The 16,259-nt window shown below is 56.5% G+C and overlaps 2 protein-coding genes across 2 annotated transcripts; both read left to right on the forward strand.

Moving 5' to 3' along the window:
* Nucleotides 1-5,452: 5,452 nt before the first annotated feature.
* ABB37_09735 (hypothetical protein) lies at nucleotides 5,453-11,530 on the forward strand (the record flags this gene model as incomplete). Its single annotated transcript, XM_015809367.1, has 1 exon — nucleotides 5,453-11,530. One exon carries the CDS (start codon nucleotides 5,453-5,455, stop codon nucleotides 11,528-11,530), a length of 6,078 nt encoding a protein of 2,025 aa, XP_015652042.1.
* Nucleotides 11,531-12,691: 1,161 nt separating this feature from the next.
* ABB37_09736 (hypothetical protein) lies at nucleotides 12,692-16,122 on the forward strand (the record flags this gene model as incomplete). The annotated part of the gene is made up of 1 exon (XM_015809368.1): nucleotides 12,692-16,122. The coding sequence occupies exon 1, from the start codon at nucleotides 13,015-13,017 to the stop codon at nucleotides 16,120-16,122; it is 3,108 nt and encodes a 1,035-aa protein (XP_015652043.1). The 5' UTR covers nucleotides 12,692-13,014.
* Nucleotides 16,123-16,259: the final 137 nt, after the last annotated feature.

Below are 16,259 nucleotides of genomic sequence, written 5' to 3' on the forward strand. Positions count from 1 at the left end.
GAGTTGGGATGCACTGATACCGTTTGTCAGCGGCTCCATCCGATCCGCGTTGGACCGCATCGTGCCCGTCTTGGTAGAGAACTGTTTCTGGCCCATTGCAGAACCCATAGGAGCCACCTACCTCGACGCGGACTACGACCTGATCGTGTTCACAGACGCATCGGCGTCGGGCTGGGGTGCTATCGCCCGCTGGAGAGACGGCACGACGCGCGGTTTTCAGCAGCGCTGGAGCCACGACCTCAGTGCGAGCGGCGCAGTGGATGCGAGGGGCGCGCGCATCCCTTTCAACGCACGGCATTCAGCAAACGCGGAACCACATGCCGCTTTGTTGTTCTTACGGTACATTCTCGCGGCGTACCCGTAAGCTTTAAGACGCGTCGCTGTAGTGACGGATCACTACCCGATTGCATTGGCGCAAAGATGTGAAAGTGGCTTTCGCGGTATTGGACGTGGGCAGTACCTAAACAACCTGTACGCCTACACCAATTCTCTTTTCTTCGAGACGGGCGTGCGAGTGGTGTTCTTTTACATCGTTGGTGAGATGAACCCCGCAGATTCCCTCTCACGTAACTTTGGGGAAGAGGTGGTGGATGGTCGTGTGGTGGCGAGAGATGCGCCTGGCATGGAGTTGCCCCGCTTGGTCAATACGGCTTGCCCTGTTGTGCACAAGACCGTTGGAGACTATGGGGTAGCTGGTCTCGCCACTGACTATGAATAATGCAAGTAATGACCGATATGTTGTACTCTGAGGGAGCATGCGAAGCAGGGGCCCCAGAAAGTAGAACAAATCCTTCTCCTCCACCCTCTCTCTCTCTCTCTTAGTTAGGTGACAGTATATATATTTCCTTGTTTAACGAACGCATACGCACACCACAAAGGAACTTCTAAAAAGAAATCGAAATCCTTTCCTTACGAGGGCGACGGCGCACACGCACAAACACGCACACATCCGCCGGCATACTACGAACATTATTACTATTTGCCCGCTTCCTCTCCCCCCTCCCCCCTTCTCTTCCTTCCCTCTCTCCATAAAATCAGCACCGCCGACACAGGAGACACCACCGGCCGAGACGCAACGAGAGGAACAAAGGACACATACACACTCAGAGAAAAAGCGAAAAGAAGAGGATATATCAAAAAAAAAAACAAAAGCACAGTGGAGAGGAGCATAATTAATTCTCTCGCCAAGCAGCTAACGTGGAGATAAGAGAAAAGTTCTGCTATTCTTTTTGTTTTCTCCCTTTCATCTTTCTCTTCTTCTCTCTTTTCTCCTTATACACGGCCCTCGTCGCATTCTCTGTCTTTCTTTTAATAGTAATACCACGTCGGGCGTTTCGCGCGGAACGCCTTTTCGCTTCGCATTTGTTTTCTTCTCTGTTGTTGTTGTTTTGACAACTTTCATTTCCCTTTGTGTGTTTTCTTTTTATTTCATTTTTGTATTACTTTACTTTTCCTTCCCTTCTCTATTTCTCTCTCTCCCCGTCACTCGTGACCGCTACCACCTTCGCTTCTTCGCCCAGTGTGTCTCACCTCACCTTCTTCTAATACTATTTATTACTTCTTTCGCTGGCCCGTTATATATATATTACTTTCTTCGCTTTGCTCTCTCTTTCTTGCAAACGCACACACGCGCGCACTATACCCTTTTTGTTGGTGGTGCCCTTCTCGCTTTGCGCCACGGCGTTCTTTGCGGGTTTCCCTCCCCCCCCCCTCCCTCCCCCACTTAATTACCCCCTCCTCCTCCCCCATACTGCTGAATGGTGTGTGTGTGTGTGTGTGTGTGTGTGTGAGCGGGATAATCCGACGTCTCTATGGCTGATCTGCTTCTGTAGGTTTCTGCAGATTTTTAATACTTTTTTTCTTTTTTCTTCCCCAACTTGAAGACGCTCATATTTTTTTTTGCTGTTGTTGGTGTTTTCTTGTTTATTTCACTACGTCAACGGTTGCCTGTCACGCTGGTGTGCTACGATCTCGACCAGCCAGATCACTTCACGGGGTATACACACGGAAGCTGTTGCGAGTTTTGTTAGCACGCGCGTTGCCGCCGCTTTTTACAATCGTCCATAGCTGGCGCATAGAATATATATATATAGATGGATAGATAGTGTCTTCCTTGTTATATATATATATTTATATTTATATATATTTATTTATTTATTTATCTGTTTGTTTACCGCACGGTGGCATTTCACGGTTGTGCGGAACGGCATAGTCTCCGTTTTCATTCTTTCCTTCGTCTTTCTTCTTTCGACCTCTTCCTTTGTTGGTGTTCTTCGGGGCGGTGGTGGTGTTGCGGGTTTTTTTCTTTATTTTTTTTAAAGCGAGTTTCAAAGCGGAGGACGCCCTTCTTCGCTGCTGCACTTTCCTTTCGGGTGTTCTTCTTCCCCCTTTTTTCTTTTTGCTTTAGCGCCTCTTCCTCGTGTGAGCATTCTTACTCGTGTCTTTCGCGTGTTATTTCTCTTTGATTTAATTCTCTCGATTCCTCCCTATCCCATCCTTTCCTTTCCTTGTTCGGTTTCTTCTCTTTTCGTTTTTTTGTTTGGCGGCTGCTCGTGGCTTTTCATACATTTTTCTTATTTTCTTCCTTGCTTTTGGTTGTTGCTTTGTAGTAAGCGCGTCGACGCGGACAGCTACGTGTGCGCGTGTGTTCTCGTTCGCTTCAGTTTTATTATTATTATTTTATTTTTACCAATAGTATTGTTGTTGTTCGACAAGCACCTGCTTCTTCTACTTTCTCTCTCTCTCTCTGTCTCTCTCTCCTATTCGTTTGCATACACAGCAAAAAGTGAAGGAGGAAAAGAGAGGGTGGTGTAGGGCCACTGCTTTCTGTTGTCTTATTATTCTTGGTGGTGCTTGCCGTTCTGTTTTCAGTGTTGTTGCTTTGGTATTTCTGCTTCTATTTTTCTTTAATATTTATTATTATCCTTCTTCTTTTCTTCACTCGGTCAGTCGCCAGCTCGCTGACATACACCCATTAATCCGGGCGAACTCAGCGGCAGCCGGCGCCACGTAATTCACATCCCTCGCGCAACGCATCCACGTGCGCTACTCCGCCTTGAGCTCATTGAGTTTTGTGACTACTCTTGGTGTTTTTTTTTTCGCTGTTTTGGTTGTTTTGATTTTGTCCCCTTGTAATGCAGCGCACCACGCCAACAAGCTGCAAGTAGGACTCTTTCCCTTTTTTTTTTTCAAGTTCTCTCCATTGACAAGCTGTTGTTTTCTGGTTGTGTGTCTTCTACAAGCTCGTATTAACGACACGCCTTCTGTCTTTATCTTTTTCTTCTTCTTCTTCTATCACTTGTCTCTCTCCACGTTTCTTCTTCTACTTCTTCTTTGTGCCGCTTCCATAACTCATCGACGCACAAACTCGAAGTAAGAGGAGGAGAAAGAAGAGAAAGGGTTGAAATACCAAAGTAGGTTTTTCGACCCTATTCGTCTCCTTCGTGATTACCGTCTACCGGGGAATTCTAAATCCCCTGGCTGTTGTGGCTCTGTTAGCTGCTTCATTTCTTCTTATTATTTATTGTTATATATTTCTTTTTTCCTTTCCTCTGTGTGTTCCTCCTTCGGCCTTTTACACCCCCCAAAGAACAAAAAAAAAACAAGAAAACAAATATCGTTTCTCTTCCCTCGGTCTTCTCATCTCTTCTGCGCGAATTCTCCTCTCCTTCTCTTGTTCATTATTATTATTATTATTCGCCTTTGTTCACCTCTCCGGAGTTTTGAAGCCGAGGCTTTTTGTGTCTTACGAGTCGTTAAAGAACAGTAGTTTAAAAAAAAAGGTGGAGGAAAAGTTAAAGTAATTTTTCTTCTTTGTTCTTTTTCATATTTTGTGGTGGTGAGGGGAAAGGGGAAAGGTTCGCTTTCGAATTGGCTCACCACCTCTTCTTGTTCTCCTCTTCTTCTCCCCCCGCGTTATCCTCCTCTTATTTCTTTTTATTATTTTTTCCCCCATTTCGTGGTGATACGCCTCGATCACCGTTAGACTTTCTTTTGCTTACGTGTGTGTTTTTGAGGGGGTGTTGTTTGCTACTTCTTCATTTCAGTGGCGACTAGCAAGTGAAGTCGAGCAAGAACGTCTCTTCTTTCTTTCCTTTGATTATTCTCCGCCGCTTCGATTTTTTTTTTCCTTCTTACCTCGCTGTTGGTGGTGTTATTCATTCGTTTGTTTGTATTATCTTATTTTCCTGTGGAGAAAGGAAGGAAGAAAGACGTCGGCCGGCCGTGTTGCGACGGACTCGACGGGCTCGCCTCACCGTACATACACACGCGTGCAGCCCGGACTGACTTACACAACAGCGTCAGGGTTTGATCATTGCGAGCGCTGCAACAAGAATACGTATATATATATATATATATATATGTATTTATTTCTTTATTTGTTTAGTTTGTTTGTTATATTTTCGTATTCGCGAATTTCTTTCCTGTTGTGTATGTGTGGGTGTGTGTTTGGATTCCTCTTGCTTGTCTGTCTGTGTGGCGTACTTTGATGGTGCGTGCGCACAGCTCTCTCCCGCTGTTCTTTCATTTCTTTCCTTTTCTTTGTTTTGCTTCCACCATATTATTATCGAAACCAAAAAAAGAATCACCTACGGCGTGTAGAACTCACGGCAGTTTTTTCTTCTTTCTCTTCTCTTTTGCTTTACTTTCATCTCGATCTTTTCTTGATTACAAATTTCCTCTTCTGTGTTCTTTCTTGTTCTGCTGTCCTTCTGCTGAAGAGCAACGGACATCATCTAAAGTGATCCTATATATATTAAGTGTATATATATATATATATATATACTACTTTTGGTTTTCTCGGATACGAAAGCCGCATTCGACCTTTTTCTTCTTTTTTTTCCTTTCTCGGTTTCTCATTCGCTCTTGTTGTTGCTGGACTCCGTCGCGCTGCTCCTGTTCAGTTGAATCCTTCCTCTCCGTTTTGGTGCGGTGGTGGTTGTTCCCCCCTCCCCGCCCTAGCCTGTCACTCTGCTTTATAAATATACTCCTTGTTGCATTGAATTCTGTCTATATTGACTCTAACGAATCACCTCTTATTTTCATATCTGTCTTCTTCGTTGCTCTCGGAGCCTTTTTTTTTTCCAGTGCTCGGAATCTCGTATCAGCACCTCCTTTGCGTCTTCTTCCTTTTCGCTATTTGGTTGTTGTCCGGCTCTCCTTTCTTCCCTTCGCGGAGACCGCGCATCGTCTCTCACGCAACGCTGTTCGCGACGTGTGCGGGTAAGGTTGGGGGAAACGACGAAAGACTCGAAACGCGTGAATTTACGGTGCTCGCACCACAGTAGTATTACAGAAAAGCCGCACTTCAGTATTCCTTGTGTTATTAACAGTACGTGCTGCGGCCGTTGCTGGACTCCTTCGGTGTCATCCTGGGCTCGAGTTCTCTGTTGTATGTGTTATTTGCTGAGAAGGCGTTCTTCATTGTTTTCTGGGTTTTTTGGGTTTTGGAATGGCGGGCATGCCACCGCGGTGTAGCGCGACGCAAGCGGCGTCAACCGCTGCTGTCGACGGCACCACCACGGCAACATCAGAAATTCTCCACAGGGCACGCGAGGACAGCGCCGCCGGACGCCCTTCGTTGAATGAACCCGCCGACGTCAAACCCACCGCGGCAGCAGCAGCAGCAGCGGTTTTGGCGATGGCGAACTCTACCAGCCTCCCACGTGGTGTGGAGCCGCAAGTCACGCTGCCCACGTCCTCCCGCGCAGGTACCACCGCCGCCACCATCGTGGACCACGTGGCAGAACACGATGCCACTGCTGCGTTGGAGCGGCGCATCCAACTTCTTGAAGCGCAGCAAGGCGTGCTTCTGAAGCAGGTAAATTCTCTTTTGGAAGAGAAGCAGCAGCGCGACGCGCAGGCGCGACGCAGTGGTGACAGCAACAATAACGCCATCGGCGATGCATTGCATGCTGTGGACGGTGGGCTGTGGTCGAGTGAGGAGAAGATACGAGGGCAGGGAAGGACGTGGTTGCCTGCCTCGGACACGTCGTCGACGGCGCAACTGTCCACCCGCACGCCGGAGAAGCGGAAGGACAACAAGCTGTCACCGTTACCCCCACCGCCGTCGAGGGGATCGCGCAGCGCTCCCCCTCGGAGAGCTCCTGCCGCTGCAGGGCCTCTGCCCCAAGGAGGTGGCCGCCAAGCAGCAGCAGCATCCGCGTTGGATGCGAACCCAGCATGGAAAGACGTCAGCGCCGGCGGTGGTATCTTAAACACGCCGGGCAACGGTTCGATGAGCCTGAACAGCGTGGGCTACGGCAACAGCGTCAATAACCACAGCAACAACAGCATGGCGACAGCCCACCTAGCCGCAGCCCCCGCTCCTCCGCATCCGCACCGGAATGGCAGTTTTTGTAGCGCTAGCATGAGTGGTGACGCGGCACAGCAGCAACAGCAGCAGCCGCAGCAGGTGTCGTCGCGTGTGGTTGCGGGCCGTCAGCGGCAGTCGTCCTTTGTCACCGTCGTCAGCCCAACGCACTCCATGCGGGGTGAGAAGGAGGCGGCCGCTGCGCAGGACGGCTCCAACGTCCGTCGCCCGTCTGCGAGGGCACCAACAACGATGCCGTCTCCACCAGCCATGGGAATATGCACTTCACCCTCCACCTCCACCACCAAAGCCGCCGCGGTTGGTGCTTTAGGTTTGGCGAACTTCCGAAGCGACGACCCGCTCTCCGTCACGCCGCCGGCGCTGAAGCGGAACTCGTCGCTCTTGACTATGTCGGCGAGCTCCACCACACACCTGACCGACACCTCAGCAGCCGGGTCGCAGCAAAGTAGCACCTCGAACTTTAAGAGCAACAACCACAACAGCTCGACGTCGTTGAGCAAGACGAGCGGTGCGGGTGTGCTGCGCCTCCCACCACCGAAGCAGCGCCCGAGCAGCGAGACGCTATTCGCATCATCGCAGGATGGGCCGTCGGACAGCAGCGAGAACAGCAACGGTGTGGCCCGTCTAACACGCGCACGTGAGCAGACGTCCTTTGATCAGCGCCCACCCCGTGTCGCGGACATGCCAACGGACGAGGAGGTGTTCGGCAAAGGAGGTATAACACCCACGACGGTCTCGCCATGCACCACACACACCACCTTCCCCTTGCCGGAGGTGCGGCCCACCCGGCCGTTTAACGAAGGCGGCAGTTTGGTGGACGAGTTTCGGCGGTTGTGCAGCAGCAGCAGCAGCAGCAGCAGCAGTAACAGCCTCGGACGCGGCGGGAGTGACGGCGGACCATTGCTGCTGCTGCAGCAGCAGCAGGCTCCAACAGAGCGTCGGTCGCCCTCCCCGCCAACGCCGACCGCCGCCCACCGCATCGCCAGCTTCGCCGCGAGCATGGACCAGTGCAAGGCCGTCGGGGAGCTCTTCCAGCAGGTCCTTTCTCTCGGTCACAGCCAGTCGCTGCTCGATGATCGGATGCAGAAGATGGAGCAGCGCGTCGGAGAGCTCGGCGACGACTCTCACCGCTCGCAGCGCCGCGTGCAGAGTCACCTGCGCAAGCTTTACGCCCTGCATGACTACGTGAAGCAGATGATGATCGCGCATCACCACCACCGCCGCCGCCGCAGCAGCAGCAGCAGCAGTGGCGCTGCCGATGAAGAAGGCGAAGATGACGATGGCGAAGATGACGATGAGGAAGATGAAGACGACGAAGAAGCGGAGTCGACTTCGCGGCCGTTCGTATTGCTGTCTCCGCCGTCGGTGCCACGCCGGTGTCTCGCCGGCAATCGCCACTCGACAACTACGAACAGCTGCAATAGCAGCAGTAGCGTCAACAACAGCGGCGGCGGCGGTCATCACCACGCGGGTCGGAGCGACGAAGACGGTTCAGCACTGCAGCGAAGAAATCGGAGCTCCCCGCCTCACGCCAACGAGCTGCAGCAGCGGCAACTCGAAACATCAGCAAGTGTGAATGCTGAAGGACATGAATACTCGAAACCAGCAGCAGCAACCGCGTTAATGCAGAAAGAAGCGGAGGGAGAAGAGGGAAAAACAATGGCAGGAACGGTGCAGTTCGACAGTGGCAAGGAGGAGGGCGGACAGATCGAACCCGTCGTGGCCACCTCGCTCATCTCCAGCTCCGCACGTGGCGGCGCTGCAGCCGCCCGCGCGGGCGGCTGCATCATGCTGCCGTGCTTCTTCTTACCCTGGGACTCCGCACGCGCCTCCCCATCGACCTTCTCACTCAACGAGTCATCCTCCACCACGATCAACGCCAACGCCATCACCAACACCACCACTGCCGCAGCGGCAGCGCTGGGTGGCGTCGTCGCTGCTGGGCGTGCAAACCCGCACCCGAGCAACGCGGCCCTTCTATTCTCACCCACCGGGATCGCCTCTAGCTTTTCGCTGACGAGTATGCTGCCGCACTCCGTTGTCATGGCCAGTCACCTGTCTGCACGCCCACCAGGGCTGCCGTGCACCGCGGCAAACGCAGGCGCCTCAGCTACGGCGCTCACAGAAATAGAGACAACGACAGACGGCGATGGCGACGGTGAAGAGAGTTTACGTGCGTGGTCGAGTGGTCTGCCCGTGGCGCCGTCCTCTGCGGCACTGCCGGGTGCGCCGTCAAACCCCGCACAGAGCGGGACGCCTGCCCCCTCCACTAAATTGCCGGAAAAGTCAGCGGATACGGGATCGGTAAGGGAGGTGGGCAGGGGAGACGGCGAGCCGGCTCGCACGCCCGCTACCGCCACCACGCCGACGACGACTCCACGGGAGCCCGAGGAGAAGGATGCAACGGGCAGCGGTGCGGCTGTCGCTGCTGGCGTCGCTCCCGCCGATCGCACCTCGCAGCTGAAAGAGACGGCAACGAGCACCGAGAAGGAAGGGAGGGGGTCGAGGGTGGCGACGGGCACAGCCGCCAAAGCGTTGAGACGTGGCAGCAGCAGTAACATCAGCAGCAACAGCATCCGCAGTCCCGTAAAGAGGTCGCCCCTTCATCCATACTCCGCCGTCGCGTTGCGGACCCCAACATCTACCGCGGCGGCCACTCCTGCGTCATCGCTGTCCACGCGAGCTCGACACGCGTCAGGCCACAACGCACTCACGGCGGTCCCACGTAATGGACCTGTTGTGTGGGACTCATCAGTGTCGCCGCGACACCAACACCAGCGGCCGCAGCACCAACAACGATGGCCACCACTGCCACCGCCGCCGATCAAGCAGTCACCGATGCTGACGCCGCTGTCGTCCTCATTTTTCTATACACTCTCGCCGCAGTCAGCGCTTACCCGCCGCTCGTACTCGTCCATCGCCTCGTCACCCGCGCACCACCATCCTTCTGCGGCGGCCTTTGCCCCATCAGCAGCAACGCCGGCAGCGACTAGGATAACTCTATCCGCCCGTGCTTCGCTCCGCAAAACGCGGTCCGAGAACGCAAACGGCGCCGCCACCACCGCGGCATCAACAGCGGCGTCCGCTGTCGTGTCAGAGCGCAAAAGCAGTGTGCCCGACGCACCGAGATCCACTGCGGACACGCCACACGGCGCCTCCACCGTCTCTACCACCGTCTCCTCCCGCCGCCTGTACGAGGCACTGCAGAACAGCAAGTCGCAGCCGGCACCTACGCGGAGTGGTCGTGGTAATGACGCACGCTGGCCAACCTCCGTCGTCGTGAAGACGACGGGGGCGGGACGTCTTAGCGGTGCCTCGGCCTCACCGTTGCACAGCGCTCCCGTCTCTGCCGCCGCCACGGCGGACAGGAAAGAGGCGGCGGTGCCTTTCATGGACGGCACCGCGTCACGCACAGCCGATCGAAGCCGCCACCGCACTTCATCTTCTGTCCTACGCGTGCAGCAGATAACAACAACAGCGGCAGCGGCAGCAGCACCGACGTCGGCCGTATCTTCCTTCGCATCTCTTCTTTCCACCGCTGCGGCGGCTCCCCCGCTCGCCGCTCCCTCCGCCACCTACGCCACCCAATCGCCTCAGTGTCTGCGCACGGCACCGATTCTGCTGCGGCGCAGTCCTGCAGCGGTGACGGCGACGACGACGACGATTGCATCGGCCAGAGCAGCAGCCGTCACGGCCCTCCGCAACGAACTCACGCCTCGAGGCACCACGGGTGGTGACGCCGCCGGTGATGCTGAGACGGCGGTAGAGCAAGTGCAGCACAAACCTTCATCTCCGCAGCGCAACGCATCTCTGCGTCCGTCATCTGCATCGTTGTTCTCTTCACCGACGGTGGCTGCTGCTGCTGCTGCTGCTGCCGGTGCTGTGAAGGCCACTCGTAAAGTGTCCCCTGGCAAGCGAGCGTCATCAAGCACAGCGCGTAGCCCTTCAACAGCAAACGCAGCTGTGGTGGCACCCGCGGTTGTGGTCCGCTGCCACCCCCAACCGCGCGGTCGGGGCATGCGAGCGATGCTTTGTCGGCTCATTGTGCAGACGGACCGCCACCGCCGTCACAGAAGTAGCAGCGCGAGTGGTAGTGGCCGCAGCACGAGTAGCAGCGGTGGTGATGGCGGCGGGAGGAGCGCCTCCGCCTCGCCGGTGGTGACCGTACGGAGCCCGATGAAACTGTCGAAGACGTCGATGTTCGTCAGCGACAGACACGCAGCAGCGGAGGAGGAAGAGGACGAGGAGGAGAGCAGCCGGCACGATTGCGTGGGTACGGCAGCGACGGCAGCTGCAGGTGCACTGCCAGCAGGTGAAGCGCAACCAGTGCAGCAAGATCAGCTCGGTAGTGTTCGCCAGGCAGAGTGTGCGGTTGTGGACGCACTACACAGACCTCAAGAACACCCCAGCGCGGCTGACGACAGAAGCCACAGCAGCAACAACAGAAGTGGGCGCAATAGCAGTAGTATGAATAGTAGTAATAGTATGAATCATTCGACGAGCGCGACCACGGTCCGTCCGCATTCGCTACGACCTACCACGCCAACCCAACCCGAGCGATCCGCGTTGCGTGACCGCCGTCAACGGGCAGCGCTGCCACCGCCGCTATCGGCGGCCACGCTGTCCGACGCATCCTTTTCCATGCTGCACCCCACGAGCCCCGTCGCTGGTGGGGATGAGCCAACACTGACGTTTGCAAGCGACGGTGCGCACACCGAGAAGCACGACGCCGACGAGCGGGCGAGCCCCGCAGCAGAGGCCGCATTCGACGTCGCGAAAAACACAGCAGAAGCGTTGCAGCACACGCAGTCGCCTTCTCGTCCATCACCACAGCTGCACGCCGCGGATCCCGGCGAAAACCGCAGTTGCTCGGCACACCTCGCCAATGCCTCCCCCTCACCCCTCCACAACGGCACCCAGCACGAAGAATCGAGTGCAGGGAGTGGCAGCCGGTCGGTGCAGCACCACGCGCCTCCTCCGCCGGCGCCGCATACACCGAGTTTCCTCTTCGATGCGGCCACGCCTGTGTCGGTGCTCTCCTCGTCGTCGATGAAGCACGCGCAGCGGCGGTCATCACCACAGCATCAGCAACTGCGCAAGCCGCAGCGGTCGTCTAGCGCGAACGCGCCAACTGGGCAGCCCTCTGCCTCACCGAAAACGCATGCGGACGCTTCTCGAGAAGGCGCCTCGTATTGAGTGAACTCCTATATATATTGTCTGTGGTTCATTCTCCTTTCTTTAGTATCATACTATATATTTTTCTTTTCTTTTACTTTCCTCTCGTTGATTTCAATCCATTCTTCGTGTGTTTTGCTGTCCCCTGTAATATACCTCCCTCTTCCCGCCGTTGTGTCTCCCGATAATTACGTATTCCTATCTACTTATAAATTCTATTTTTGCCCTTTCTTTGATGTTTTCTTCGTCGTTCTCACACGACTCTCCCGTTGGTTGTTGTTGTTGTTGTTTTGCCGCTGTGATGACGGTTACTCTTACCATTCGTTCTACTCGTTTGAATCGAGCAGAGACTTGTATGCGTGTGTGTGTGTGTGTGTGTGTTGGAGCCATCGCAGGGTGTCTCGCCGCTTTTCCTTGCTCCTAGTGTTTCGTGTTGTTGCTGATGGTGTTTGGCGGGGCGCGACGTGCGTGCCGAGCTACCGGGCAATCAACACTCACACACGCACACGCACACACACGCATACATGCATATGCACTTATATAGCGTGGATCATCTTTACCTCCTCTTTGAGCTGTGCTGCGCACACGGAGCTAATATAATATAGCACTCCTGCGGTGTTGTTGCTTGCTTGCTTACTGATTTTTTGTTTTGTTTGGTATCTTTCCGCGTGGATGCGTGTTCGTGTTGATGAGCAGATCCCCTTTTCTTTTTCTTCTGCTTTCCTCCTCGGCAAAGGAAAGCCCGTGTGTGTGTATACATATATATATGTATAAGGAAATAAAACACCATATCGAAAGAGCAGCGGATCAGATTCTGTTCGTTGTCGCCGTAACAGCTGTGAAGGAATCCGTAGGAGGAGTTTTTTTTGTGTCTGTCTTTCAATCAAAAGGTATAACAATTATTGTAGTAATAGTAGTAATACGGCATTGCCGTTACTGCAGCCCTTCACGTTGGCGGTGCATGCAGCTTTCGGGTAGGGGATCACGAGCACACTCGCAGCGCATAAACAACAGGGGGAAGGGGGAGGGGGGCCAACGGCAGCACACCTCCCTGAAAGCAGTTACTTTCTGCCAAGTAAATGAAAGCAGCAGTTGAGGCTCCTCATTCTCTCGCGGCCGATCCCAACTGCTCTTCTCACTGCCCTCTCTTCTCATCGGCAACGCAACACCATTGTGAGGCAAAGAGCCACAGACGGAAAGGAAAGGGAAAAGGAAGAAGAAGAAGGGACGTCGCTCGTACCTTTTGGGGCTTTATTTTTCCCCCGTTTTCTTCCTCCTTCATATGTATTTATAATTATTGGTATTGGTATTATTCTGGTTGCACTCGTGGTTGCTCCTCTGCGCCGGTGTTGATAGCCGTTTGCGGGGCTTCTTTCAAATCTTTTCTTTCTTTTTTTTTGCGTCTCCGCTTCATACACCCTCCAGCCCACTCGTCCTGCGCGTGCACCTTCACTGCTCTGCTCGTTTTTTAGTTCCACAAAATATATTCTGAAAGAGAAGAAAAAATGAGCGGCAGCGAGGCAGGGACAAGCCACAGCGCGGGCACCAGCGACGAGCGCCACCCGCCGCCTGCTTCGAGCTCCCGCAACGCCTCACCATCTCCGCCATCCACACCGGCTATCGTCACCGCCGCAGCAGCAGCAACACAGAAAAGGAGCGCAACGTCCACCGCCGACACGCTCGGCAGCCTCTCCGCTGTCGCCTTGGAGGCAATCGAGCAGCGCTACGTGGAGGTGCTCCGCGCCCTATCTGCCGAGCCGCAGCTGGAGCCCTTCCGTAACGAGTATGAGAAGCTCCACCGCCTTCTTCTCAGCAGTCACGATGGCGAGCAACGGCTGCTGCGGCAGGCACGCGAGCTGCGCGAGGAGCTCGACACGCACCAGCAGAAGATTCAAACTGCCATGCAGCTCTCGCAGGAGGACGAGGAGGCGATTCAGGTGCTGCGGACGGAGATTGAGACGGCGTGGGCGAAGGCCGACGCCGCGCATGAGCAGGAGCAGCGCAGCCGCGAGCTGGTCACGGCACTGCGGCAGCAAGTGACGGAGCTGGACGCCCTTGTGGAGAAGACCGCGGGCCTGTCGATGGGACAGGAAGCCTACCTGCGCGACCTCCTCGCGATAAAGAAGGACCGAGAGGAGGAGGCCATCACCCTCAACGCGGCGCTGTACCGCACGGCAGCGGAGCACCAGCAAGCCACCGCGCTCTTGAAAGACGCGAATAGCACCTTCGAAGGCGGGGCGCGGGAGCTGGAGACGCAGCGACGCGCTTATCAGCAGCTGCTGACGAACCTCGAAACCGAGCAGCGCGAGCGGGCGGGTAAGGAGGCGAACGTGCGGCAGTACCGCGAGACGACGGAGCTGTGTGTGCGGCAGCTGGAGGAGCACAACAACCTCGTCGAGCGCGTCACGCGCGATGAGAAGAAGACTGGCAAGGAGGCCGAAGCCGTGGCGCAGGAGGTGCAGACCCTGACCCGGCAGGTGCAGGAGAAGCAGGAGCGCTTCGCCGCGGAGGCGGCGCGCCTGGCTGTGGCGGAGCGGGAGAACACGATGCTGTCGAACGACATCCCGCAACGACAGGCCGTGCTGCGCGAGCACGAGGAAGAGCTGAAGCGGGAGAAGAAGAAGCTCGCTCGGATAGAGAAGTCCGCCCGCGCGCAGCAGGCGGAGTTAACGGCGCTCGTCGGCAAGCGCACGGCGGCGATGGAGGCGGTGCAGCAGCACAGCGCCGCCGTGGAAGCCGCCGTCGCCCAACTCGCCCAAGAGGAAAAGGAAATGCGCGTGTTGGAGGAGGCGGTGGCGAAGGCCATGCAGCGCAAGACGCGCATCCTCGCCGCCAATGCGGCGGAGGTCACGACCCGGACGCAGATCGAGGGCAAGCGGGTGATGGAGGTCGGCACCCGCCGGCGATTGGAGCAGCAAGTAGAGCAGCTGCGCACCGAGAACGAAGCTTTGCGCAAATCCATCTACTACACGGAGCAGCACCGAGAGAAGGACATGAAGGCCGCGCAGTCGGCCTTGCTCGACTACCACCGCACGCTGGACGCCATCCGTCTGCGCCGCAACGAAGCGAAAGTCGTAGACGAGGACATCGGCCGCCATCAGAAGAAGCTGAAGGCGCAGCAGGAGTTGCTGAACGCCGTCACTGCCGATCGCCACCGCACTGAAAAGACGCTGCGCGAGACGGAGGACGAGTTGCGACAGCTGCAGCAGCGGCACGGGTCGAAGCACGAGGAGCTTGAAAGCGTCAAGACGGACTTAATCCAGCAAGAGGCGGAGCTCTGTCAGCTGCACGGGCTGACGCGGCAGCTGTCGAAGGATCTGGTGAACACGGAGCAGCGCCTGCGCTTTCTGCGCGAGGACCGCCAGCACGCCGAGAGTCGCGTCGACGCGCTGCGCAACGAGGCGCTGCAACTGCGTCAGGTCATCGCGAATTGCGATCAGGAGGCGCAGCAGCAGGCGGCGCGGCTCACGGTCATGACCCGCGAGCGCAACACCTTGGCGACGCAGATGCTGCGGCGCACCGAGGAGCTGGACGTGATGCGGGAGAAGCTGCAGCTAACCGACGCCGCACGCGCGCTTGGCGCGACACGGTACTGCCACGTCATGCAACACCTGAACCGCACCCGCGACGGACTGGCTGAACAGCGGCTGCGCTGTCGACTCGCGCTGGTCCGCCTGCGCTACCTCGATCGACTTCATAAGAAGGAGCTCGCGCAGGAGAAGTTGCTGACGCAGTCGCGGGCACGTGTGCGGGTCCTCGCCGACGAGCTCGGCACGAAGCACAACATGCACGCCTGGCGCGATCTGGAAGGCAACGCGCCGGAGGTGCTGGACGGGTTGGTGAAGGTGCAACTGCTCCAGACGAAGCTGACGCGCAAACGAGATGAATTGCAGGCCAAGACAGGCGAGGTCGAGGCGGCGGAGCAGGAATACAAGCGGCTGCGTCAGCAGCTGGCGCGTCTGCCAGGCCCCGAGGCCGCGGAGGAGCTCGCCTTGTGTGCGGAGAACTTGCAACAGCGCAAGGCGCAGGTGACGGACATGACACAGTCGCTGTCGAAGGCCGAGGAGGAGGCGCAGCTGCTGGAGGGGCAGGTGGAGCAGCTGCAGGAGGAGCTGCAGGACACGAAACACCGCTTTTATCAGGAGAAGGCGAAGAATGACGTGCTGCGGAAGGAGGCGCGCGTGCGCGCGCAGACGTGGGGAGGCGAGCCAGCGCGTCGCCACCGCCATCATCACCCGCCTCCAGCAAGTCAGCGCGAACCCCAGAACCCGAATAACAGCAACGTGCTTGCGCAGTCGGCGCGAAGTGCAGACGGCTTAGACCTTCGCCCGACCACCAACACGTTGCCCTCCTCATCAGCCCTGGCGGCTGATCGACCGACTGCGTCTGCCGACGTCAGCGCCGCCCCTACCGTGCGTCACCCAGGTAATAGCGGCACCAACATCAACGACAGTGGCAGCCGGTCCACCTCGCTGCGTCGGCGTGGTTGGGCTTCGCAGGAAAGCGGCGCGTTGCACACCATCACGGCTGGTCCGCCGCAGCCGGCATTTCCGCTGCAGAAGCCACCGCATCAGCGGCAGTTTGTCGGCGGCGGTTTCTCGCTGACGCAGTGAGGACTCTCCGGTCGATGACAAATACAATCGTCTGTCGCTGCCTGTACATTGTCCTTTTTTTTTCTTCTTCTGAGTTGTTTGTCTATCTCCGCACGTTTTTCCTTCTCTGCGGCAGGGAGAGGGGAGGGCGGGGGGGG

Source organism: Leptomonas pyrrhocoris, assembly GCF_001293395.1.
Source record: "Leptomonas pyrrhocoris isolate H10 chromosome Unknown, whole genome shotgun sequence".
NCBI lineage: Eukaryota > Euglenozoa > Kinetoplastea > Trypanosomatida > Trypanosomatidae > Leptomonas > Leptomonas pyrrhocoris.